Source organism: Chionomys nivalis, chromosome 12 (assembly GCF_950005125.1).
Source record: "Chionomys nivalis chromosome 12, mChiNiv1.1, whole genome shotgun sequence".
In the NCBI taxonomy this organism is placed as follows: domain Eukaryota; kingdom Metazoa; phylum Chordata; class Mammalia; order Rodentia; family Cricetidae; genus Chionomys; species Chionomys nivalis.
This window is the reverse complement of record NC_080097.1, coordinates 34,695,163-34,722,520: the sequence shown is the minus strand read 5'-3', so window position 1 is coordinate 34,722,520 and position 27,358 is coordinate 34,695,163. Positions and strand designations below refer to the sequence as shown.

Below are 27,358 nucleotides of genomic sequence, written 5' to 3'. Positions count from 1 at the left end.
GGATAGAACTATACGGCCCACATTTTGCTTGGAAACCACCTTAAAGATAAAGGAAAGCAACTACCTTAAAGACTAAGCTTGAAAAATTGAATATCTTTTGCCTGAGAACAGTATGGCCAGGATGTCATGTTCTTTATTCCTCTTTCTTCAGGCGCCAGTGCTGTTTATCCCATTTAGTGGAAGCATTTGATAGCCAGGCTTCACAAATTCTGTCTTACCGGTTTTAATTGACAAACCCTGGACAACAGCAATAAGGTTTGTTCAGAAAGGGAGTGTGTTGTCACTAAGACTCTTGAGTCATATCAGAGTTTTGTTTGGATAAAAATTCCTCTCAGGAAAGTTAGTCTCTCTTTCTCTCTCTCTCTCTCATTACTAAACACTCCATATCCTGATCCAACGCAGTTTCTGGAGACAGTGCTTGCTTCTTTGTGTCTTTATGTCAATAGTAAGCAGGCCGTTCCTCCTCAGCTGCACCTACCTGGCAACTTTATCCGTCCTGTTCTGTTAGAGTCACCGATGGGTAATGAGACCCCGTTGGCTGCCTGATTTTTACTGCACAGCTTAGACCATGGTGCTTCTCGCCCTGTGCCTCCCAAACAGGAGTGAAGACAAATGTCACAGTTCTTCCCTGTGAGTCTGACTGACTTTGTGCGTAGTTCTCTCCTAGTGCTTTCTTCCTGGGAGGGGACTTAACATTGTTGTCCCTTATTAGTCAGCTGTCATGGGAACTGTAGCCAATAATTCCGCATGAGGTACACATTGAAGGTTGTAATGTTTGCTTTTAGGTGAATTCTATGTTTCTCCCAGTTCCTTTGAGGAGTTTTTTTTTTTTTTTTGGAGTGGGGGCTCTGGGAATAACTGAAGGTTAAGAACATTTCCCTGTAAACAATAGAGCCATTGGGATGATTTCAATCATGACTTGATTAAAAGAAATTCAAGTATATGACAGATCTGGGACAAACTGTGAATAACTTTCCATGTTTATTTTAAAAGTAGTTTTAAAAGACTTGCAACAGGCTTTATTGGCAAAGCAAGCATCGACGTAGTCTACCCCTTCAGCACGTTTGCACACGCAGTTGAGAGCTTCTGGTGTATTGTTTAAGATAACATCACTTAGCTTGAACATAAAATACTTTGTGGTCCCTCGGCCAGAGCATGCTTTATGCTCTTTTGGTTGTCAACTCTCAGGTTAATTCTTGCTTGACGGTACCTGATAGATGCAGTGGTTTCACACCATGCCCAAGATGCGGGCCACCCACCAGCTACACGGCATGACAACTCTGCAGGCCGAACGGCATCCTTGATAATTGTAAGGCCAAGGATAGTAGCCTCCCAGAGGCTCGCAGATCTTCTGGCAGTGGGTGTAGCTCCGCCTGCATTCTATGCAGCAGATTCCTTCATGATCCAGTCTTGGGTCAAATGTCATGCTTTCTCCTTCCTGCTGCTGTGAATTGAAAGACACTGATTTTATTCCCTCTAATGAGAAGGTTAGCGTGCGTCACTTTTTAAAATAAGGTCCTGAGTTCATCGCTTCAGGAGATCAGAACAATCAGCTGTAAGTTTTCAGACTAGTGCCACCACTCAGAGTTCCTTCTGACATCAGGGCACCTTTGCCTACTTAGCCCGTCATCAACAGAAAGTAGTGTGGTATTTAATGAAGTTCCTCCATGCCTAGAAGGAGCTATGGTCACCACTCAGAAAGGACTTGCCTTGTTCTAATAAGCACAGAGGAAGCATTCTGATCAGAGGGAGCATCCTAACTGCTAATTTTAAGTCACTGGACATTTGTTTCTTCCTGTAGTGATAGATCCCAGAGCTCTTGGGTGTGCGTTTTAAACCCACTGATCTAGGACCAGGCTGGATTTCAATTCTACTGCTATGTGAGCCCTGCTGAGTCATTCACTTTCTCCTGCCTTTGTATCAACAGCAGATGCTGTCTTCATGGAAGAGGAGACCCTTCCAAACACAAGCATGAAGTCAAACTTCACTTCACCGCAGGATAGATTGTGATACTGGATAGGTTTATCTTTCCAAGGACCTACAGGGCAGGTTTCTGTATGTTTTTAAATACTCACTGAACATGCTGACAAGATGCCCTTGTTTTGATTTACTTGGGGCATTGGTGGGGTTACACAGAGTCTCACTCTAGCCCAGTTTGGCCTTGATCTTGGAGCAGTCCTTGCTCAACCTCTTGAAATATCTTGATTATAGTTAATAGGCACAACATTTTTCCACATCCTCAGTTGTAAGTTCTGTGTCTCTACACCCATCCTAGAGGCAACTGGCTCTATCCTGTGAGCTTAAGTCTAGTCAGCTTGAGGAAAGTTAAATTTTTCTTGGCAGTGGGAAAACCTTTATGGAGCATTAGTGCGCTTGCTTATTCTGACAGCTGCTAACCTATTGTCACGTTTACTTGGTTTTCTCCTGTAGTACTGGAACGAGGATTCTGATACGAATTTAAAGAAGTCTGAACGCATCAGGACATTTCAGCCGTAAATAGAAAGTAGTTCTAAAAGGAATGAATGGTTTTTACACAGCTTCACTGCCATTGTCACACCTAACAGGACGAGAGTCCCTAAACACTGTCCAAGACATCTGTTCAGATCCTGTCTTCAGACCGTCCTTCCAGTCTGCAGGCTGCCCTCCCCCTTATCTCCTGGAACAGCCCCCTGAATAATTGCCGTGTGACTTCTCTGGGGTGAAAGTGTTAATGGAGGTGTTTCCTCGTGGGGAGGTTCAACAGGACGTAGGAGGATTAACAAAATTGGGAGGACTCTCAGGCTGTTGCTTGCTCCTTAGAGGAGCGTTTGAAGGACAGACCTTGAGGGAAAGGCTTGAAGGTTTTTTGCTCAGCATATGATAAAGGAGAAAGTTGACATAATTGGAATTTTGCAAGGGCTGTGGATTACTGGAATCCGTAGCCAGGGCGGACACGTCACATCCCTTCTGTGAGGTGCCTGATAGCTTCAGACCTTGAACAGATTCATCTAGCCCAGCTACCTGGGGAAGAAGCGATATTAAATTTTGTTTGCCTATTCAGATTATATTTCTTGTTAGTCTTTGAACTTAGGGAATAAAGTACTATGGTGTTCTGAATTTTCTGATAAGCCTTGGGTTATTTAGAGAATACCTTCTGCTTTAAATCCTTCTAAAATACATTAGTCTAAAATGATAAGCTAGGAAATACGTTTGTAACATGTGGAGCAGTGCAGGACTGAATGAGCCGTGGGGGAGGGGCAGATACACAAATGATCTCTTGCAGTGCTTCTCAGCCTTCCTAATGCTGTGACCCTTTAACACAGTTCCTCATATTGTGGCCCCCAACCACAAAATTATTTTTTTGCTACTTTATAACTAATTTGGTACTGTTAGGAATTTAATATAAATATCTGAGTCTTCCAATGGTCTTAGGGCATTCCCAAAGAGCTGCTGATTGAGTGTGAAAAGATGTTCAGCCTTACACATAATTAAAGATGGGCAAAGTAAATAAGCAGATGACGTAATTTATACACCCAAGAGAGTGGCAAAGGCCGAAAGGTTTGATGGGACTGGAGGGTAGAATCAGTGGTAGGGTTTATAATTAGCAAGCATGGGACTTGGGTTCAGTAGCCCCTGTCCTTGGGCCACCCCATGTATCCAGGAAAGTCTGGTAGAAAGGGGGCCTTGCATTACCTTTCACAGACATGAAGATGGGGTGTTGACCTCCAGTAAAATATACAACTCCTGCCTACTTAGATGCATCAGAACTATGCTTTGGTATTTATGCTAAAGACATACTCCGTCATAGAGTCCATCCGCTAATATCTGCCTCACCTAGGTCACCTCATTTAGGTGCTGGTACTCCTACAGCAGTAGCAAACGAAGCTTTATGCCCGCCAAAGCCAAATTAGTTAAGCTTCAGCATATGCCTATCTCTGTTAGAATGCTGCTGAGTGAACAAAAGCCAGTGACAGAACACTTCCCAAAATACTGTATTCTAATTGGAAAGCAGAGTGGAGTTTTTGTTTCTCTGTGTGTTCTCCTGCAAATAAACTGGACTTGTAGTTACTGATAAGCTGTTTTGGGGAAGATGGCTGTGCTGGAATGTTTTGGAAACTCAGTTTCACTGTATAGCTTTCTTAAATGTATGCTAATACTTTATTTTTTAACAGCTACAAATATTCTACAAATATTTGTTCTTGGCAAGGTATAGTAATGGTAAGTGATAAATATTTCTTAAAAGAATTGGGCTTTAATACATTAATGCCATTCTCACGAAGTCAGCTTTTGGCCCTTCAGCTCAGAGTATTGTCTCCGTGTGGGAGTCCATCGTGTGTCTGGAATGAGAGCCCCAAGGGCAAAAGTAACAGTCGACGGTCTGGGAAAAGGGCCTGAGAAAGGTCAGGAGACCCACACATGTGTGCTGAATGGACAGACAGCATGGATATAAGCAGGGGAAGAGAACACTTTCATTCCGTGTGTTGCCCTGAGGGCGCACTCTTGGGATCATTTTAAACAATCAGAGGCTGGTAGGAGCTATTTTCATAGATTTTTTTTTCCTTTTACCCAAAAAAAGGGGGTGGGGAGATAACTTGGAATTCACACCGCATAGCTGGAGATACATGAAATCTCACTTGGAAATAAACTTTCCGCATCACATTCAGTGCATTTGTCTGGGCATGCCATGAAAACACTGGTACGCACGTGGTAAGGATTGTCGGGATTGAATGGTTCTGCGTCGTCCTGGACACTGGGCCTGGTTTCATTATTCAGTCTTCTAGGGCCCGGGTTGCCTCGTGCTTCACTGTGTGGTCTTGTGGTAGAGGGAGCAATGTTTCTTACTACGTCTCTTCTCTCTCTCTGGATTTCTGCAAAATTTTCTGTAAGTTAATTCCTTAACATGACTAAGGCAATTAGATCTGCATTCTAGAGTGACAAGCACAGGTAAGAGCCATATACTAGCTTCCCATTTGGTTTTATAATACGGACTGGAGAGACACTGGAAGTGGTTGACAAACCTCTGTTCTCGGGCCGTTTTGTCTTCCCCACTTCAGTATAGGAACTGAGCAAATAAAATATTCCTGATTTTCTCTGCCCTTTGCAGTGCGGAGTGGCCAGGCAGGCAGGCTATCTCACACACTAGACACAGGAGTGGAATAGGTTAGCACCATGTGTGCTTTCACTTTCTTTGTCTTTTCTTTTTGTTTTTTTTTTTTTTTTTTTTAAAGATTTATTATGTATACAGTGTTCTGTCTGCATGTATGCCTGCAGGCCAGAAGAGGGTGCCAGATCTCATTACAGATGGTTGTGAGCCATGATGTGGTTACTGGGAATTGAACTCAGAACCTCTGGAAGAGCTGCCAGTGCCCTTAACCTCTGAACCATCTTTCCAGCCCTCTTTTTGGTTTTTCTAGACAGGGTTTCTCTGTAGCTTTGGAGCCTGCCTTCTGTAGACCAAGGTGGCCTAAAACTCACAGAGATCTGCCTGCCTCTGCCTCCTGAGTGCTGGGATTAAACGCGTGCGCCACCACTACCTGGCCCCAACTTTTACTTTCTTTTTTTTTTCTTTTTTTTTTTTAAGATTTATTTATTTATTATGTATACAGCATTCCTTCCATGTATGCCTGCATGCCAGAAGAGGGCGCCAGATCTCATTATAGATGGCTGTGAGCCACCATGTGGTTGCTGGGAATTGAACTCAGGACCTCTGGAAGAGCAGTCAGTGTTCTTAACCTCTGAGCCATCTCTCCAGCCCCAACTTTTACTTTCTTGATAAAAGAGGACAGAAAGTTGTTCCTCTGTTTTTCCTAGATGTAGATGCACTATCTGGAATTAGGAATTGATAAATAAGCATAATGGATAAGGTAACACGCTACAGAGAGCAAATTGATAGGCTAACAGGAGACTTGATGGTGTCATGGAGTGGACACTAGTGCCAGAATCCTTATAGCTTACGGTTTGGGTTGTAAATAAACAAAGCTGCTGATCAGTATGCTATAACCCGCAGCCCTTTGTACTCCCAATCGATTGATTGTATAGACATAAAACTTTACATCTTCATATGAGGCATTGTCTTGGTTAATTCTTTTAAGAAAATTCACATGGGATAGAAAAATCAGATGTTTTTATGTATGAGGGCATTAAGGTGCAAACCAAGTGGCTGGCCAAGATCACAGACTGAGTGACAGCAAGGACAGGATAGGAACGCTGTCTCCAACCACAGTTGCTCCTCATGTATCTAGCAGTGCCGACGACAGGTGAGTAACAGAGATGGAAAGTACCGCGGTAGCGTCTCCCTGAGCTTTCTTTGTCTACGATGGAGCTAGTATCTCATTCACAGGATAATGATAGGGGCAAGGAAAACCTTATCTAAGGGTCTTAGCATATAGTAAGCTCACAAACATTAGGTAGCATTCTTACAGTTTGTTATTTATGAGAACTAAGGTACACTTTGAAGCCGTGGGTAGATTCCATGAATAGTGTATGGTTGGAGAAGCACCAAGGAGACCTGAATCAGCTCACGCTGCTCAGCTAGATGACAGTTGCTAAAGATGAAATGAGGACAAAGTAGGTTGCTCTAGGACGTGGCTGTCCATTTCTGGCCTGTGTTCACCTACCCTCCCCCTTTGTTTATCCAGCTGTGTGATACTGGTGACCTGTTTTCTTCAACAGCCAACATTCAGTCTGCAAGGCTTTTACTAGAACCAGGCAGGGAGCTGGACATTGTAGGGAAGATTTAATTTCTTTATAATAAAATGCAATTGCACTCGCCACAGATTAGTGGTCAATTCATTTTAACGCCTATGATAATCCTATGCACATGCCAACATTTATTTAGTCCTTTGCTAATCTGAGGCATTTATGTAGTCTTGATTCATGATGTACATTTTTTATGGTGCTGGGTATCAAATGAGGCAAGCACTCTGCCACTGAGCTATACCTCCAGCCCACACCGCCGGTAACTCTTGTATAGATATTGTGTTGACTGAGTGTGTAAGATCTTATCATGTGTTTATGTTAGAAGGGTAGACGTAGGGAATAAGCTTGATTCCAAGGGTGACATCACTCACCTTAGTCCTGCCGTTTGTCGGGTCTGCACTCACTTGGTGTACCCTGCACTGTGTTTTGCAGTCTCTCCTGTTGTTATGCAGTTTACCTGTTTCCATGTGTGTGTAGATCAGAGGTTAACCTTGGCTGGTGTTCCTCAGGAGTCATCTACCCTGTTTTTTGTTTTTGTGGGATTTTTTTCATATTGGTTTCTTACTGGGACCTGGGGCTCACCAATTAGATTATCCGCTGACCACTGATCTCTATCCACTGAGCTCTCTTTCCAGACCTGCAGCATACAGCTCAGAGTACAGATGGTTTTCTGCTATGTTCGCTATTGCCTCTCACACCCAGGACAAATTCCATGGCACAGGATAGGCCATCAGGGATGTAATTTTGTAAACTGCACTTGGTAAATATGAACAAGAGAATTCGGGGTAGTTCTGGTTGTCCTGAGAGAAGAGCATGGGGGTAGTGTGGGAGACTCTAGTAGAAAAGACAGTGTTTCCGGGTGAGAGGGCACAAAGGCCCTCCTAGATAACGGGAGTCGGGACTGAGAAGTGGTGTGTGGCCATGGGCTAGGACACAAAGGCAGATGGCGCCAGGCAGTGGTGGCCCGCCTTTAATCCCAGCATTTGGGAGGCAGAGGCAGGCGGATCTCTGGGAGTTCGAGACCAGCCTGGTCTACAGAGTGAGTTCCAGGACAGGCTCCAGAGCTACAGAGAAACCCTGTCTATGAAAACAACAAAACAAAAGGCAGCTGGCAGGAATGCAGTGTGTCCTCTTTGTGGCCTTACTTTAGCTCTGCAATCTGGGATGTGGTTTCTTACTAATCCTGCCTGTGGTCTCAGGGTCCTTTTTTATTTGCTTGTTTTAACTCTCCATCTATTTATGGTCCATTCTTTTTTCTTTTTTTTAATCTTTCTTTTAAGCTTATTTATGTTCTTCTGTCAGTGTATATGTTTGCAAGCCAGAAGAGGGCGCCAGGTCTCATTATAGATGGTTGTGAGCCACCATGTGGTTGCTGGGAATTGAACTCAGGACCTCTGGAAAAACAGTCAGTGTTCTTAACCTCTGAGCCATCTCTCCAGAGTCCTCAGGGTTCTTCCAACCCTCTGCCAGGTATGACATGATGTTACTTGGTATGGGTTGAGAGTAACCATCTCTTCCAGACTTTGGAGCAAGATGAGACTTGTGAACAATAAGAATTAGTTAGTCGTGGTAGAATCAGAAAGCTGTATCCTCTAGGCCTGGTAGGGTGTTGTTTTGGTTGTGGCAGAGCAAGTATAGCAAAAGACAGGGTACCACATAGCACGGGCGGTCTGCTCGCTGTATGGCTAAGGATAGCCTTCGCTGATCCTCCTCCCTAGAGCCTCCATCTCATCAGCCTTCCTAGAGCCAGGACTAACGAACAGAGCCACCAGGCCCAGCTCACTTTAATGAGTTCCAGTCATACAGTTCAGGGCATTAAGCACAATCACCAGTGCTGCTACACCGCCATCCATCCATGGGACTGCCTGTTTGTTTGTTTGTTTTGTTTTTGTGTACCCTGCCTAGCCTAGTGGGTTTAATGCCTACATTTTCTCCATTTCCTCATTGCTGTCTTCTGATAGTCAATAAAACCCTTCTGAAAACAGCCTATCTCATGTGTGTTAGGAGAAAGTCCTCCCTCTCCACCTGATCCACAGCTATAAAGTAGTCCTTGGGGAGACAAGTGTGTTGACCCCGTAGAAATGAAGTGTGAGGCCCTTGGGGACAGAAGACTGAGGGCTATTCAGATTACCTGCCCTTTGCCACCCAGAAATGACTCTCTGTGTGCTCCTGCCTCACACCAAGGGGACCCTGCACTTATTTCTCTGGTTTTGGAAGCTCATATCAAGCTTTGAACTTGAGGAATCTCAGCCTGTACCCACTGCCGCTTGTGGCTGTCCCATAATTTTAGGTTTGAATATAATAAAGCATCAGCAGCATGACAACTTCTTAGTCTCCTGATGCTATGCTTTAAGAATAAAGAAATGTAAAACGGGAAGGTGCAAACAACAGAGATTAAGGGGCAGGGTAGGAAGAAGCAGGGGCCATAAATAAAAACCGCAGGTTTGCAGAGGTGCTCTGTCTTCTGCCTGCCTCCCTTTAACCTGCTGTGCCTTCCCTTTCGTAGGGCAGGCCCACCCCCCACCCCCATCATTTCCTTCTCTGTTATCTCTCATGCTATTACCAAGACTCAGCCAACAACTGTCCCAAGTTACCTTTTTTGTTCCAAGCTTAGGTCAGTGGAGGGGGCTTCCAAGAAGCACAGCAGCAGGGAGAATTCCAAGCCCTATTACAAAAACTTAAAACTTTACCTTTTGGATACATAGGCTTAAGCCAGAAAATAGGGAGGTCGCCACAGAGTTCAAGGACTTTAGAACTCAAGAAGCTGTTGTCTTTCACGGGCTGGTCCACGGCCACCCAGATAAGAGAGTTTTCTTCATATTTAACTGGCATGATCTTGCCTTCCTGTAAGAATGAAATGCCCGTGAGCAGAGGATGGTGGCGCATGCTGCATGTCGAGTTGGGCTGTTGCGGGATTATTTGGCTTTGTGTGAACTCAGAGACAGTGCTGTGCGCACAGACCACACGCACACACCTAAGACTCCAGCCTCCAGTTCGCATGCCCAGCACAGCCCCCAACACCCTGCTTCTAGGCAGCCCTCGTGTGTGCAGAGAAGTGTTTTGAGTCGAAGTGAAAATTACTTGATACCAACTTTGAGAGTTAGGTTAATCTGATGTTTTCGATCAAAGATGTTTTTGAGGAAAAGCAATTGAACAGACCCTGAAATCCTGTAAAGGATAGAGGAACCCTTCATTTGAAGTGAAAATCTTCTGGGGTTTTGTTCTGCAGCTTCCAAACAACAATGGAAAAAGCAAGTGATTGGTTCTTTAATGTCTCCAGTTCAAAGTATTATTTAACATAAGCCAGCCCTCCATTTCCCAGCTATAAGAAAACATATTTCAGATGTTCCTCGCATCTAGCACACCACCGAGATTTCAAAGCTAAGCCCTGGATTGTCTTCTACGGCGAGATGCGGAGGGTGGTTTGATAACCCAGGAGACAAATTTATTTTTGCCAGGTTGTTCCTTTCATGTATTTATTACTTTGCAGTAGGCTGGAGAAATTAAAATGTTTCTTCCCCACTTTAGGTAAAAGCAGCACTTCATTTGTGTGTTCCCCCTTGGGCGTATGGTTGCATTAAGCAACTTAAAGTTATTGGAGGAAGGTAACACTCAGGTAATCCAGTTATTTACCTTAAATTAAATGGCTCCAGCTAGGAAATGAACGCTCTCTGAGCACAGTCATTTTTTAAAGTTACACAAAAACTGTTGAAGAACTTACGAGAGCAACGCCACATAAATCTGCTCCATCATCGGCTGACGATAGTGGAGAGAAGGGCCCGACTGGGGTGCACCCTGTGAGCCGGGATGTTGTCAGGCTTGGAGCACGTGGGCTACCCAATATCCACCCCCTCCTCCATCCCTTTTCCTTTGCAACACAAGTTGCTTTTTGCTGGAGGCAGCGGGGTGCCCATGGTAAGGAGGAACACTTGCTGCTTCCTGCTTCCCAGTGGCCAAAGTCAGGCAGTGAGGTCCAGACTAAAGACAGTGCATGCGAGTGAGGGGCCTGTTTCTCCCTATTAAAGGTAAATCAGGATTGGCTGGCAATGGTCAGCTTTTACATTCTATTTATTTAGAGATGGGAAAGAGAGAGACAGACAGGTGGTGGGGGGGCATTTTTCTGAGACAAGCCCTTTGACTCTGTGGGGCTCCTCAGAGGGGCTAGGCTAGTTGGGGAAGAATTCCAGGGGTCCTCCTTTCTCTCTGACCTCCCAGTTCTGGGACTGCGAGTATATGCTACACACTGAGTTCTAGGATTGAACACAGGTCCTCGTTGTTTGTCCTCAGGCACTGTAGTTACTGTGCAGGCTCCCTGGTTCCTGCGTAAGTGCTGGGGAAGAGGCCCCCTTTAGGGGTGGGAGGAGAGAGATGGTAATGATGGCAGTCACCGCAGCGTGCGGCAGCGTGCGGTGCTGCAGCTGCTGGCCTCCAGTCCCTGCCTGCCGAAGGTACTCTAAATGGAGTCACCTGCTGCTGACAGCCATGAACATGGCTGATTTACCCAGCTGTGCTTTCTGAATTGGTTTTCACCCATCAGAGCATCCACCATGCATCCGTAAACAACAAAACCACAAAATGGTCTACTCTGACCTAACAAGTGCAAAGATTAAAATACAACACTACTTGCCGTAGCTGACTAATTATTTGCAAATACTATTATCTGAAATTGAAGATTCCTGAAATGTTTGACTAAAAGACTCTCAAAAATATAGTCGTAACTGGGCACGGTGGCTTACACCTTTAATCCCAGCTCTAGGGAGGCAGATCTCTGAGTTCAAGGCCAACCTGAGTTCCAGAACAGGTAGGGCTGCGTAATGAGACCCTGTCTAAAATGAAAGGAAAAAAGAAAAAAGTATAATCATATGCTGGTCTCTCATTCCTTCATTGTAACTTACACTAAAGTGAAAACAAGAATCTGGTAGTAGTTAATTGCATATCTGAAAAAATTATTACACACAGGATACAAACTCACCAAACTATCAATTTTGGCTGCTTTTAGGTTATGCAGTTGTGATATTCATCTTTATACTTTCATGTGTTCATGAGAGAAAATCCATTAAAGCCAATGAGATGAGTCAGTGGGTAAAGTCACTTGCCACCAAACCTGACGACCTGAGTTCAATCTCCGGGACACACAGGTTGTCCTGTGACCTCTTCGACACAAGCCTGCATACATATGTACACACACACTCAACAGACAAAAGTGTCAAGTTACTACGAAGTTACGATGAGACCTGGGTGATACAGCTGGGGGCATTGGTTCTCGTGGCAGGCGAGAGAGACCGAATTCACACCCACAGATGGGAAACAGCGATGGAGCGGCAGAGCTCCACAGCAATGCGGTGCCATGAGGAGAAGTGCAAGGACCACAGCAGAGGGTCCCGGCCCCGTTTTGGGTGGCCCTTTGTGAGTCATGGCCTTTGGCTCTGAGCGGCACAGCTCACAGGGAGAATGAAGGGGTCTGGTCTCCATCTTAAGCAAGAACACCGGGTAACTGAAGTAGCTGAAGGAAGAGGACCCCTGGCCACAGAGCCCACAGGTTGGTTTGTAGCTTGTGTTTTGTTCTGTTTTGAGACATCACCTGCTGCGGCTCTCAGGGGAACAAACAATTAGGTGGTTTCCAGGTACCTTTGCTGTTATCCACAGTTTTCCTCCATGGCCCTGAGGGATCTGACGCTCGGTTCACTTCCCTCTCTGGGATACTAAAGGCTCAGGGAAGATCATAATAAAATTAGCAATTATGAGCGGCAATCTTCCCATTCATCTAGTAGATTCTAAGGCCACGGGCCCGGTGTGTAAGCAATGGTTTGAAGGTGACAGCTGGGGTTTGGATCCACATTTTTAGGGTTCCCAAGCCGTCATCCTTCCAGAACCCCTGCCACAGCTCAGATGGAAGACAGTCATGGGTGTGGCCACTTTGTAAGCCCTAAAAGTGTTAGACAGAAAATATTAAATGGGTTTCTAGGACACGATACAACTCTTAAAGGAAATTTTTAAAAAATTCAGATTTAGGGCTGGAGTATAGCTTGTGCAGTGACTATCTAGCATGTGTAAGGTTCAATTGCCAGTAATATGAAACCAACAAAATACCAGACTTAAAGGAACAAATGGGAGAATTACATTTTTAAAGTGTGCAGAGGGTGAGGTCAGCCTGGGCTGTGTAGTGAGTTCCACTCTCGCCTGAGCTTTCAAGGCCAACCTGGGAAATTAGTGAGACCCTGTGTTTGAAAAAAAAAATGGGGCTCTAGCTTAGTGCTTGCCCTGCTAGCCAGGCCTTCCCTTCAGTCCCTTGCTTTCAAAACCGAAAACAATCAAGGGAAGAGCTAGAGGGCATCTCAGCCCAGTGTCCCAGGAAACCCCTGGAGAGAGTGCTCTGCCCCAGCTTCCTGCACGAGGCTGGGGACCAGCTATCTGGGGGACCAGCTATCTGGGGGACCAGCTATCTGGGGGACCAACTATCTGGGGGACCAGCTATCTGGAACATCTGGGGAAGAATTCCCACATTCTGTGGCGCTGAGACTGGAGAGGGCTTCTAAGTCCCTTTAGTGAAAGTTTAACTGTGAGCTTTTTTTCTAATCTTTATTTTAATTTTTTTTTGGGGGGGGGGCTTTTCAAGACAGGGTTTCTCTGTGTAGCCCTGGCTGTCCTGGAACTTGCTCTGTAGACCATGCTGGACTTGAACTCAGAGATCTGCCTGTTTCTGCCTCCTGAATGCTGGGATTAAAGGCGTGCGCCACCACCACTCTGCTATTTTGAACTTCTAATCCCTGCTCTGATAGCCACGTAACACTGGATGTAGAAGGCCATCTGAATACCGAGCCCCCGATACACTGAAACATTTCCATGTTTCATGTGTGTGTGTGTGTGTGTAGCCACAGCACACGGGTGGGCGCTGGCAAACAACTTGAAGGAGCCTGTTCGTTCTTCCTGCCGTGTGGGTTCCAGGACTCCAACTCAGGCTGTCAGGCTTGACAGCAAATGCCATTACTCACTGAGCTGTCCACCTAATACCCTTTAAAGCAGGCCTCCCCACACCTTTAAATATGCTGCACCATGTCAGAAAGATCACTTGGAGCCAGCAGGACAGATACATTCTTCTGGTAGAGCAAAACAAAACCCAGCTCAGGTTCTGGTCATGAACCTGCCCCAGAGAGAAGGGGGTGTCTTCGGCGCTGCCCGTCGTGTGTGTTGGTACCCACCAGTTCAGAAGAGATGCTTTGCTTGGTCACAGTGCCCACCTCGGGGACCCGAGCCTTCGCCTGTGCTTTGATGTAACACTTCTCTCCTCCAGCGAACCGGATCCCGGTGATACCCTACGAGATAAGAGCTCATTGGTCCATCCACTTATTCTCGCCATCCGCTGCACGTCTTGCCTGTCGGGCATTCCAGGTGTCGGCTATATGGATAAACACAATAAAGTCCTGGCTCTCGTGGAATTTGCCAACATTGTTTTCCAATAAGAAGCAGATATAAGTTTGGGCAGAAATGAAGGCTGTAGAGAAAAACAAGGCGGATGGAGAGGCTAGGAAAGGCAGGGGAGGATGCTTTAGCACTCTCAGAAAGGGGGGCAATGCGGGGTGATACCCGAGCCCAGTGGCTCATGTTAGGAACCCTGTCTGTGCAGCGGGAAGCTCAGATGAGCTGCTGCTCTAGCCACGCAGCCTTTTCCGAGCTCAGGGCCTAGGTGAGTTCTCCATCTCTGACTTTCTCTAAGCCTCCTCTTTCATTTGCCACTTGGTCCACAGTTCACACTTATGAACTTGTTGAGATCAGCGTGCATGTGTCTGTCAGTCTGTGATCCTACAAAGCCTCTCGTAAGATGTTGGTTACATTAATGAATTCCCTTAATCCTGGGCTTTCCCCAGTTACTGAGTCCGAAGTAAACAGAAAAGCCGTACGTGGCTTCAGGAGCTAAATCTTACTGGAGCATTTAGGTGTTTTGTTTTGTCCCCTCTGAGATATAAACAATGTCTCCTCCTGGCTGGGGACCAGCCTTAAGGGACACATCGGCACAAAGCTCTCTCTGAGAGTTGACAGCTGGGCACGGCTCTCACCTGAAGAGGATGCAAGAAGGAACTGCACATTCTGTCCCAGGGGCGTTTAACTTTGATTCTGCTGATGTCATTCATGAGGAATAAATGATCTAAATATTCTTAAAGGTCATAAATGTTATGCTTAATAATGTAGACGCCACCACACGTCTGAACGTTGATGACCTCCTGTGGTGTGGAGGTCAGTGTAGGTCAAGGCCAGACTGAGTCAGTGTTAAGGCATGGGGAAATAATAAATAATAAATCCAGAACTGGGGGCTCAGGGGTCTTAAACAGAGATGAAGCTAACTCTAAGTCAAGCTGGAGGAGACTCACAGGAATCTGCCTTCCTGGACCTGAAACCCACGGAGGCCGGCAGGCGACGGAATGGGGAGCCAAGATGGCTCTTCCTGCATGGCCTGTTCTTTGCCTTGAGGCCCACTTGTTTACTCCTTGTCCCTCCTGACCCAGCTCCTCGACGTGGCAGAGACATGGTCTGACCACAGCACTCTGCTTTGGCCACCGACTTCCCTGGAGAGATTTTAAGGACATAGTTGACAAAGCCAGGCTTGGTAATAGAGCACTGGGGAGGTGGAGGCAGGAGGATCCAATGTTCAAGGTCATCCTTGGTTGTGTAGGCCAGATTGAGGTACGCGGGATCTTGTTAAAATAAACAAGCAAAACCAGCCTAAAAACAGAACCCAGCTGCCGGGCCCTCCCAAAATATTCTTCTTGCAGTGATAATGTGGTACTCAGTCTCTTGAGTATTCTTAAGCTACCCAGATGTCGATGAGAGACAGACAGCTAGAATCGAGGCCCAGTAGTTTAGGGCAAAGGGAACTTGTTCAGAGTAAAATTTTTAAAAGACTTGTATCAGTCTTTCAGGTCAAGTTTCTCCTGTACCTGCGGTTCATAAACGTTTGTTTGTATTGGAGTCACTGGAACAGAACCCAGGGGGCTGGGTCCCAAGTCCAGGGTGAGAATTTCTGACTCAACGTCTTAAGTTTGTATTTTCGGCAAGCCCTTGGAGGCTGCCCTGCTGGTACCACAAGGAGTACGGCTTGAGAACCACTGGTATCTGTTATGCTGTTTCCCAAATCTCTACCGCTCTTGCTCCGTATGTAAATTTAGGACTTGGAGCTGAAAAAGCAAGGAAGAGAGAGAGACCACTGCTTTCCTACGTGGTAGGTTTTCTAGTTCCAGACACACATGCTCTCTGAACATGAGGTGTGTTGGAGGACATCATACATCATTCCAATACACCTGGAGAGAGCAGAGTCTTCTGCAGGTCAGCTACACGGGAAGTGGACCTAGTACTGAGTCCATTCTGCCAGCACACACCCTGCGGAGGTTGCTGACAGCCCATGGGGTGGGACTGGTGGAGACGAATTCACACTCGGCCATCATGTCTAGCTGCAAATCTGCCTCAAGTGGCCAGATATATTAAGCGATTTAAACAGATGGAGAAGTACAAGAAAGTCAGGCGAACCTCCTGTGTTAGCCAACAAACAGGGCCTCAGAAGTCAGTGATAATGAGGAAATTTGCTAACAAAGGCAACTAGTGAAGATTAAAAAAAAATCAACATTCATCAAAAGAGCCATATGATAAAGTCCTGGCTGCTGTTCTGTCTGTGGCCCCTAGAGGGCCTCAAGGGGGAGAAGTGAGTCCTGCCCCTGACAGGCATCGTAGAAATCCTTGGAAGAATCTGATACAAATGTTGGGCTAGTCTGGCCTTTTTGGGCTCCCCTGAACCCTGGAATCCTGAAGAACCAACTGCCTTGAGTCCTAAGAAAGCACACTGTTCGTAGGTATCTGCCTGGCACAAAACACGGTTTTCATTTTCCATATAAGCGTACAGTGGCTGAGCATAGCTCCCAGCACAGTGCAGTTCCTACACATAGTTACTTAGAAATGGAAGTAAATTAGTTTTTGCTTTATTTCCGAGTCAGAATCTCAGGCTTGTCTCAGAATCACGATCCTATTTCAGCTTCCCAAGTGCCGGGGTGGCAGGCATGCACAGCCATGCCCATCAAGAGATTGGTCCCGACGCCGACTGTCAGAGAATTTCATAACACTTCATTGCCAAAACTCACTTGTGGCCGACTGCATTGCAGGTGTGGCGCTGGCAGTCTTGGGATGGCCAGTGTATGCATTTGACTTTATTAATACCAGTTAATGCTTCAGACTGGGCATGCACATATGAAATCCATATCTCACTATAAATTACCTTCATTTTACTGTTCCTTTACATTACGGTGGAGGGTTATATTGACTTTTGAAATCAATAACCTACCTACCTTCCAGGTAGGGTATGCTGTCGTCCCCCCCCCCCCAGCTTTTTAAATCACAAATTTCAAATATCCACACATGAAAAGAATTGTTTGCTGGAAACCCAGAATACCCATATGTGCTCACCACTATTGACTATTTTTAGCTTTTACTCGTGGCTTTCGTTACTGGCTTCAGATCTGGGGAGCTTGGCTTTAGCCAACAGCATGGATGCTTGTCAGGCTATAGTCTTTTAGAATATAAATCACAAACTGTGAATCAACTCAGTCTTTTTTTTTTCCCCCTCTCGGAACAAAGTTTGGAGCACTTGTTTTTTTTTCGGTGTTTTTCTCTCTCAAGGTGTCTGTTCTATGTTAGACTCTGTTAAATTACTGGGGTTCCGGGTGTCAGTTTACAGTTCAGAGCCTTTGATGATCTAACCCTACATTTATCTCCATCAATCTCTATTCCCATCCTTGAGCTGACCACCCTGGCATGGGGACTGTGAGTTCTTTTGCAGTATCCTTTCCAGCGGTCCCTATTAAAGTTCAAGACACTTTTCAAAAGGGTTGGGGCTATATCTCAGTGGTGGGGTGCTAGTCTAGAAAGACCCTTGGTCCAGTTCCCAGCCCCACAAGTCATCCCTCAGGACATTATTCAATTATGTCCTCACCTCTGCTAAACCCGTGCAAAGCCACTGATTGGCAGTGCCGTCTTTGTGTGTGGAGCACACTCCGCCCATAGCCTATCGCGGCACTTCTGGGCATGTATCTTTCTCTTAGACTGGACCAGAAGGTCCTTGAAGGATAAATGTCAGTCATCTTACACCCCTTGTACCTAGCAGCATCCCCACATACGGGGAGCCTCAATCAACACTTCCCGCATTTGACCGATGGTTTAGAATAGAGGCAGAAGTAAGAGCAGATGACCACAGAGGCTGATTCATGTCTTTTCAAAAGTCCAGGCTGGTTGAAACCCATAACAGGGACTATCCATCAAAAAAATGTTCCTCTCACCAGGTCAGACTTGGAGAAATGTAGGAGCTATCAAAGAGAATTGATCAGTTTATAAAATATTTGTGGCCCGTTGGTCTATGAGAACAAAACACAATCAATACCATTATTAGAAAGAACCGAAGGATTATAAAACAAATATATAGGTTTGGGATTAAAATATTTTCAGAGGATATTCTTGCTACCCGAACCTCTCAAGAGTGAGGGGCCTTTTGTAATCCATTCTCAACCTCTTTTGCATATTTTGACATTGAAGAACATCACAGGTATGCAGTTTTGTTCTGGGTTGAATGCTGTGTGCGGAGGGGCCACATTTTATTAGTTTATATCGAGTAGTAGAGAGAAAAAATGCTTTGCCCTGTCCCGGGTTTTGCAGTAAAAGCATTTAATAGGTCCAGAGAAATTATACTTGTGCACAGACCAGAACCATTTGCAATGTGATGACCGATCAAAGTGCAGCTGGGCACACTCAGAGCTGCAGAGCCTGTCCCCAGGGCGGGGCCCTCCATCAACACAGCCAGGCCTCATCCGCATCAGCATTCAGCATCTCTGAGCACTGATGCTAGCATCTGCTGGGAATTCAAAAGGACTCACGAAGCGTGTTTTGGCTCCCACAAGAGGAGTGCTTTCGTGTAAATGAAAAGCTTCTTTTCGTTTTTTCTCATCAATCAGGGGAAGATGGTTTGATGAGATGTTTGTAGACCCATAAACTATCAGAAGAGACATTTTCAAGAGCCCTCCTTCATTACGAAGTTTCACCTACTTTGTCTGCAGATTTAGCAGAAGAACCCAAATACGGATGCTTCTTCCTCATCACAGAACATAGGAGAATAAGATTTTGTCAGCAGTCAACTGGAAATTTAGCCTGAGTGACACTCCTGTTAGCAGATGCACGCTGGAGCATCAACGAATAATCTAATGGCGTAGGATGCCTGTAAATTAAATTTTGGTCAAAACACAAAGGGGGCTGAAATGTGTCCGTTGTAATAGCCATGCCAGAAAACCCGGGCTGTGATAGGGGATCCACCCATGCTTCTTTTCCGGATTAAATGGGAATTCAGAAAAACATGGAAGTAAAATCTACTATTGTCGGGAAACTACCCAGTCATTAAAATGTCTTTATTCTCTAGAAGTTCAAGGTTTTGTCCTTGCTGTCCTTGAATGTTATTTGAGCATTTTATATGTCAGGTTATAGGAAACCACCTGGAATGACATAGCTCTTGTGAGTCTTTCTTGAAGACTTTGTGCAGTCCCAAGAAGAGCATGTTCTTGTCAATGACATACTTTTCCATTAGAAAAATAAAGCTTCATCTTGATTTCTAAGTCCATATATCTTTTATTTTCTAGAAGTAAATTCATTTTTCAAATAGTTATTTAAGGACATGAACTGAATTAGGGTGTTTTGTCTTGTCTTGTTTGTTTCCTTTTTAAAAATCCTTTTCCTTGCCTGGAAATGGGAATCTCATGCTGCCAAGCAGCTTCAAACTCCTGGACTCAAGGGGTCCTCCTGTGTCGCCCTCCCTAACTGCTGGGGCTACTGCATCCGAAGAGGCTTTGTTGTTTTGTGTATTCTCCCATGTTTCTTCCTTTTGGGGACATGGAAGACAAAGCAAGGCCCTTTCTCACGGAGCACAGGCTCCACAGTGCAGGTGGGTCGGGGGCATCGAAACTGCAGTAAAGAACACGAGAGATGCTGCTTCTCCTCAGACCAGGAAAGCCAGGGCTTTCCTGCTGAACTCTCTAGACACATGAAAAGTACTTACATTCTGGAAGTCATTAACTTCAATCGCTTCTTCAGCTCCGCTTCCCATTTTAAAGGTCTCCAAGTTGTTCCCAGCATCTATTTCCATTGACCCATCTTGTAGCTTCCCGTTGATACTCATGGTGTAATGAACATTGTAAATCTAGAAGTGAACGCGAGAGTCAGTGATGCTTTCTTTCTTCCAGCATTTTGGGGCTTGCAATATATGAGGTGGCTTTCATCTTTCTCACAGATGCATGGAAATACCATTACAAATGGTATTTCAAATTACAAATACAAATACATTTGTATTTGAGGACTTCATCCATACACCAGTCACTTAATACAACAATTTCTTTTGTATGTATGTGTACGCATGTGTTTGTGCACATGGGTGTGTATGTGTACACATATTTGTGCACATGGGTGAATGCATGAATACCTCCCCAAGGTGTGTGTATATGTGTGTAAGCCAAAGGTTAAATTAATTCCTTAATCACTAACCACCTGACGTTTTTAAGACATGGTGTCTCACGGAACCTGGAACTGACCAATTCAACTAAATCAGCTGGCCAACAAAGCTGCCTTGGCCTCCTCATTGATAGGATTGCTATGTGGGTCCTGGGAGATCAAATTCAGTTTCTCAAGTGTCCATGGCAAGCACTTTACCAAATAGGCCACCTCCCCAGCCTGATTTATTTTAAAATTCTTTCTAAGTAAAACCTTTGGTAGTATTTGATAGCACTTTAAATAGCTCCAAGACTTGAATCTTGGCTCTACACCAGAAGCAACTGAATAGATTCTCCAGGGACTGTATCTGGACCAAGTAAATCAAAGCCTGTGCAGGTTGGGGGTTGAGCAACAATATTTGGCTTTCTAAAGCCTAATTCTATTTGAGTCAGGGCTGAGAACCACCCATGGAGAGATGGAGAGGTTTTCAGCTGAGAAAGTGGCATCTTTGTTTGAAGATTATTTTTTATAAGTTTTTTTTTTTTGGTCATTATTAGATGTGTGAAATAGCATATGGTAAGGATTTCGGATGGGACTGGGATATGTCTTACATACACCATCACTTCAGAGGCTGAAGCAGACAGATCTCTGTGAGTTCAAAGCCAACCTGGTCTCCAGGAAAGGCAGGGCTACATAGTCTCTCTCTCTCTCTCTCTCTCTCTCTCTCTCTCTTACACACACACGCACACACACACACACACAAAGATGTTTTTAATCACTAAATTAGATGACCCAAAGTGGGTTTTTTGTTTGTTTGTTTGTTTGTTTGTTTGGGTCTAGACAGCTTATCACTGCAATGGTTTAAAAATAACTCACATGTTCGAGACCAGTCTGGTCTACAAGAGCTAGTTCCAGGACAGGAACCAAAAAGCTACAGAGAAACCCTGTCTCGAAAAATAAAAAAAAACAAAACAAAAACAAAAAAACTCACATGCACTCCTGCCCAGCATGCTGCTTCCCTGCTAGGCCTTTATCTAGGTGGTGGGCCTGAGGCTGAGTTTCCTTCTTTCTTCCTTCCTCGGACTTTAGTGATCTATCTGTTTTCATTAACCGGCCATTATCTAGGTGCCATCTGCCTGACATACAAAGTGTACGGGTGCCCACGCAGATATGATATGTGCAAGTCTTCAAAGGGAGAGGCTGAGAACTGAGGAGAGACAGTTCCTACCTTGCGCCAGGCCAGCCAGTCAGAACTGTAAATAGCTGTGATTCTAATCAAGCACGATTTCTCTCCTACATTACGAGGAGTGGCTACTACGTGGATAAACACTAGACAATGGAGTTGTCGTTACTGGATCCTCACTTGGAGAAAACTCATTATCGCTACACCCACAGAGACATGGAGATGGGTTTGCCACTCCCGCTCTTCCTCCGGGCAGCCATCTTTGTTTGGTAAGTGAAAAAATACCAGCACCACCGTGGAGTAACCATCTTGCATTCCTGGCTCCCTTGCCTCCTTCCAGGAACTCGGATGCCCGCAGTTCCCTATGCTGCCCTGACCACGGGGCTGTGTCTGACTCTGAATTAGCACAGAAGGACCAGAGCCCAGCAGCCTGCTTTGCCTTCTTCCCCAGGAGCAGCCCAGTTAGGGAAGCCTGGTTTTGTTTTTGTTTTTGGCTGAACTAGGCTTTTTTGCAGGCCAGTTGAGAAACAGGCTCTGCTCTGACCCGGAGGCTCAGAGCAGCCATTGTACACAGAGTTAGCTGTGGCCGTTTTAGGAACCTGGCTGCTACTCCCCTGCTAGGCCTTTGTCTAGGTGGTGAGTTCTTACTGGCACAAGTGTCCTCCACCCAGGTGGCAACAAACTAAAGCAGTGCGACATCTATGAGTTTGACCATTTAGAGATCTCTGTTAGTTGGTTCCTTGTCCCTCCTTCTCTCCCCCACCCCCACAAGTCTCAATATGTAGCCCAAGCTGGCCTTGAGTATATCATGTTACGTAGCCAGGTTGGCTTTGATCCTTCCAGTCCTAATTTCACTTTCCACTGCTTCCACTTCCTTCCTCAGCAGCGGCTCCCTAGCCTCAGATGGCATCCTCAGGATATAGACCTAGTTTGCACGCTCATCTCGGTGGCTGCAGGAAAAGTCTGTGCCTTCTTGAAGTGATGGGGGGCAGATGTAGGGAAGGGTGGAAGGCAATCTGCGGTTTGCAAAGTCCTGGGCCCTGAGCTGGGCAGGAAGCTGAGTCGCTGGAGTGGCAATTACATTATCTGCACTAAGCCCAGGGAGCTGTTGGCACCTAAGGCTATTTCTCGCCAAGTACAATGAAGTTTTATTATTTGCCAAAATTCTGCTCAATATGGTGCCTTTTACAGCCAAGGATATTTGCTAATGAGTTTTTAATAAGGCCTCGGCTCTATAAGATTAATTACATAATGTTTGGGAAAATGTCTAGAAAAATTAATCTAAGAAAAAAGGCCCCAAGCAATGGTCTCCTCCCCTCACGGAATGGGTAGAGTTGTCAGTTATCTGGCACTGATGGGAATTTCCCATATTTCAATGCCTTGTTGCATTTGCAACAACGTGGATGAAAAATGGCCTCGATATTTGAGCTCAGCCAGTGATCCCTCATTATTAGTGCCCTGTGCTTGGTAGCCCTCCAGCTAAATTTGAGCGGACCAACCCTTGGGGACTGAGTTGTGGGAAATGGGGAGGAGCGGACGTCATAGCGGGTTCTCTTTTGTAAACTGAGAGCAGAGGCGGAGAGACTCTCGGGAGAAAGGGGAGTCCATTAGCTGGATGACCCTGTCGGATAGAGACTTACCTTTTTGACTCTGCTGTGTTTGGGGAATTTAGAATTATACTCGGAGAAGGTAGACCCATGCCTACGCATAGCATAGACAGTGCCAAATACGCTCTACTCCGAATTCTGTGATTTGTTTTTGAGACTTAAATAATATGGAACAGCATTAGACATTCTTTTTCCAGGAAAAAAAAAAGAAAGAAAAAGAACTGCCATGATTTTCTTCATTTTCCTGTCTGTGTAAGAAATAGCAATAACTTTGATTGTTGGCAATAAAATGTGATTCACTATTCCTCTGTCTTCTTAGAATTTAATACTAATCTCTTGAACCAGACAACCAAACATCTCGCGGTAAAATGAAGGTATGGGGAACGGGAACCCGCTCCTTCAGTGTGAAGGGTCATTCTCTCAAAGAAGCTTGTCAATTAGCCATGTTTGTCTAGAACACTTAGATGCCAAATGGCAATGCTTTCAAGAGTTTCGTGGCCAAAATATTTACCAAAAACATCAAAAAGCAAAGCTATTTTTGTCTCCGAATGACTCTCATCTTCGAGATTTTGTTATCTAAAAGATAGTATTTACATCTTAACACCATCAAATTTCCCAAAGGGTGACAATCTCAACCCTGCTGCCAGTGGGGATGTAGATGTTAAAATCATTTTCATGTTCAGATTCCCTGCTTTCATATGTGAGCATCTGGCCCAGTGCCTATATTTAAAATACAAATACATTAAGGCACTTTTCAAATCCACACAGAAAACAGCGCAATTCTGATCTTACAAATTGATGCCTGTAAATTTGATATAGTCTTTCCAACAGACTCAGTGCTAAATGGCATGCTTATCTACATTAGGCATTTGAGTTAAAAATACAAATTACGCAGCGACTGCCGAAGATGTGATGTGTAAAATGGTTGAATTGCTTTCAGCACCATTTTCTCTAAGTACTGGGATTCGTTCATGCCTTGAATTTCATGGTGGGAGAGGAGAAAAAGCAGCAGCCACTGATCCTGGGAGGACAGTGATTAAGAAAGAGCCCTTTGTGTGCACCCTGGAGATAGAATTCTTTTCCATTAGCCGAAATAAGCTTCCACCCTGGTGTGGCAATGGTCACCAAGATAAAATGCCCCCTTTTACATAGGTGGACACAGTGAGGTATTTAGAGAACGCGCTGGAGCTCTGCCCAGTCCAGACAGAGCAGTTTTTATACTCGGTGAGAGACTCCATCCCGCTTTAAAATAAACAGCAGATAAAGGCAGGGTAGTAGTTAGTGAGACATTTGCTATTAAATCACAGGTGGCCAGACTGACTCTTAAAAGAGATTTGTCACCGCTAAGTCAGATTTTCTGTTTTAATAAAGATAAGCGAGCATGAATAGATAGGTCACAAACCCAGAAACCTTAAGGATAAAGATTTACCCCCAGCTGTGGCTCGGAATATTCTCCTTTCCCTTTGTTCTTTTAAATTTTACAGCTTTTCTCAGGTGGGAAGGGCCTTAAAGATCATTTACTTTCATTCTTTCTTTCTGGAAGAGAAGTTCAGAGAGGCCATGTGCCCTACCCTAACTGCCTGGTGGCTGTGTTCGGCCGAGGTGGCAGAGAATGGCTTTCCAGTATCCAGGGCATTCTCGAACAGTCTCTATTCCTGTTTATATCCTAGAAGCCCTGAGCTTTCTGTACAATGCCCAGTACCCACATCGTAGGGGGATGTCCCTAGAGGACCAAGGGGGAGGAGCAAACTGTGCGCACTGAGGGACTAGAGCTCTGGCTCCACCTAGGGGGACCGGCCACCCCACGCACCTGGCGGCCCTTGCACCCCAACTTGGGCGGATAGCCCTTCAGGCCACTCTTTGGACTTACGTGATTGTCATTCCCCTTCCAGAAGTAGAAGGCCCCGATGGTCCCGAAGAGCATCAGCAACGCACCAGAAATGAGGACCACAGCTCCGACCTTGAGCAGACGCGTAGGGCTGGAGGGTTTCACGGTCACGGTGGCGTACGCCTGCAGTGCAGGAGAGGGATGGGTCGCCGCCGCGCCACATACACTCCAATCCTTGCGCTGTGTCCCCAGGGAACCTCGAGGACTGGAGTGGGAAGCTTTGGCCCCAGCACACTCGGACGCCACCTCCCAAGGGCCCCCTGGCCTTAGACGTGGAAATAACAGCAGACTCTTCCTTGGGCAAGGTGCTTAGTCCCATAGACCTTCACCCTTTGCGGTCACGAGGTTCCCTCCACACCTGTGCTGGGTCCTGTGCACCCTGCCACTCCACCCACACTCTGGGCACCCTCATTTGATTCCATCACCACCACACCTTCAGTGGCACAAACCTCTCAGCCCAGAAGTGGACCTGGCACCCACATGCAGCCTCGGTCCCTGCGTGTGCCCTCACTCAACGCCAGGACTAGGGACCCAGAGGCTACTCACCGGAGGACTGCAAAACTCAATGTCATCAGGTCCTACCAAGGTGATAGGAACTTTGTCCGAGTTCTCTGCCATGTCTGAAGATGGTGAAGAAGGACACTCAGAGGTTCTGTCCCCCTGTCCCAACGACGAATGCCCCTGCGCACGAAGCAGCAGCAGCAGCAGCAGCGTCCTGCTGGGCCAGCCCTTCTGTTCCCACCCCTTCCAGCACCCCACCTCTGCCCTCCCTTCTCCCTCCACCCGGGAGCAGTCAGTTCAGCCCGTCCCGAGTTCTCAGAAGTGCCCTCTCCTCCCTCTCTCCAGCCCAAAGCCCCCAAGTAATGCCCAGATAGGTCTGAGTGTGGAAGTGTGGGTGCCTTTCTTTAAAGCAGGGATGTGGAGTCTCAGAAACGTCCCCCTCCCCCAAATACTAGCTTGTCGGGGGCAATTAGCTATCCACCCAATAATTCCTTAGGTCATCAGAGCGCTTTGCCATGACACTGGCTGGAGGTTATTTCTTGAGGGTGCTGATGGAGGAGGATTGAGAGAGCGGGATGGTCCCAGACGAAAGGGGTCTTCCCACTGGGCGGGGGCGGGGCCGTCGCTGGTCTCTCCTGAAAGAGCTTGGAGCGGAGTCTTGGAGATGGCCTTTACCACTGAGTTCTCTAGGGGAGGGGCTTAAGTTGTAGCAACAGTGAAACTCAAGCAGAAGGGGCCTGCAGCAGAGGAAATGGGGAGCATGGAATAAAAATGCCTACAGTTAAGTCAACAACAATTAAATAGAAACAGCGGCAAACTTCTCCCAAACACCAACGGGATGTGTTTAAAGGAATAACTATGATGTGTGCAGGGATCACACACATATGCATCGTATCATTAAGTAAACAGAGAAGATACTGCACTGTTTTATTTTGTTGCTGTTGACAGTCACACGCAGCTCAGGATGACATAGAACTCCATATGAAGCTGAAGATGACCTTCAACTTTGAATTCTCCTGCCACTATCCCTGGAGTGCTGGGGTCGCAGGCACTGGTCCATGCGCCTGGCTTTGGGCTGGGTATGCTTTCCACAGGGGTATAGCTCCAGCCCCATTTTTCTCCTCTATTTTGAAGAATGTGTTTTCTGTACCTCATTTGCAGCCATGGTTCCTCAGTTCCCGCTGGGGACTGAAGCTGTCTCCGAGCTCTCGGCTGAGGAGTGAGCGAGGGCTGGGGCTGCGGGAAAATGAAGCTTCCTGAGCAGAGGAACTGAGAATGTACAAGACAGCAGCAGGAGAGTGTTTAGGATCAAGAAAGGAGATGCTGATGCGGGGCTGCAGGGGAAGAGCAGAGTGGAAGAGACTGCCTTAGCAGAGCTGGCGGCAGATGCTGGGTCTTGGGTTGGGAAGACAGTTGTAGACCTTACAGGACGGTGGGGGTAGCAGAAGCCCAGTCGGGGAGAGAAGATGAGAGTGGCAGTTTTCAGATTGTTAAATTTGATGAGAGGCAAAAAGAGTCTAAGAATCAACCTAAACCACTTGGTCTGCACACCTCCTAGATGTGTGCAACACCCTCGTCTGCACACCCCCTAGATGTGTGCAACACCCTCGTCTGCACACCCCCTAGAGGTGTGTAACACCGTCGTCTGCACACCCCCTAGAGGTGTGTAACACCCTCGCCTGCACACCCCCTAGAGGTGTGTAACACCCTCGCCTGCACACCCCCTAGAGGTGTGTAACACCCTCATCTGCACACCCCCTAGAGGTGTGTAACACCCTTGTCTACACACCCCGTAGATGTGTGTAACACCCTTGCCTGCACACCCTATAGATGTGTGTAACACCCTCATCTGCACACCCTATAGATGTGTGTAACACCCTCGTCTGCACACCCTATAGATATGTGTAACACCCTTGTCTGCACACCTTATAGATTTGTGTAACACCCTTGTCTGCGCATCCCACTCATGGTGCCAGGAAAGTGCCCAGTGAGATCTAA

The 27,358-nt window shown here is 46.1% G+C and overlaps 1 protein-coding gene across 2 annotated transcripts; it reads right to left on the bottom strand.

The window, feature by feature from the left end:
- Window positions 1-1,003: 1,003 nt before the first annotated feature.
- On the bottom strand, window positions 1,004-26,555 carry Cnmd (chondromodulin). Of its 2 annotated transcripts, XM_057786511.1 has the most exons (8): window positions 26,511-26,555; window positions 25,406-25,479; window positions 24,842-24,982; window positions 19,754-19,894; window positions 13,878-13,991; window positions 9,369-9,522; window positions 4,684-4,847; window positions 1,004-1,444 (listed from the first exon to the last, which is right to left on the bottom strand). In XM_057786511.1, the coding sequence occupies exons 2-8, from the start codon at window positions 25,475-25,477 to the stop codon at window positions 1,229-1,231; spliced, it is 1,002 nt and encodes a 333-aa protein (XP_057642494.1). In that variant the 5' UTR covers window positions 25,478-25,479; window positions 26,511-26,555; the 3' UTR covers window positions 1,004-1,228. The 2 variants fall into 2 exon arrangements, with proteins under 2 accessions (XP_057642494.1, XP_057642493.1); XM_057786510.1 differs by lacking the exon at window positions 26,511-26,555 and having other exon boundaries at window positions 25,406-25,524.
- Between the last annotated feature and the right edge of the window lie 803 nt (window positions 26,556-27,358).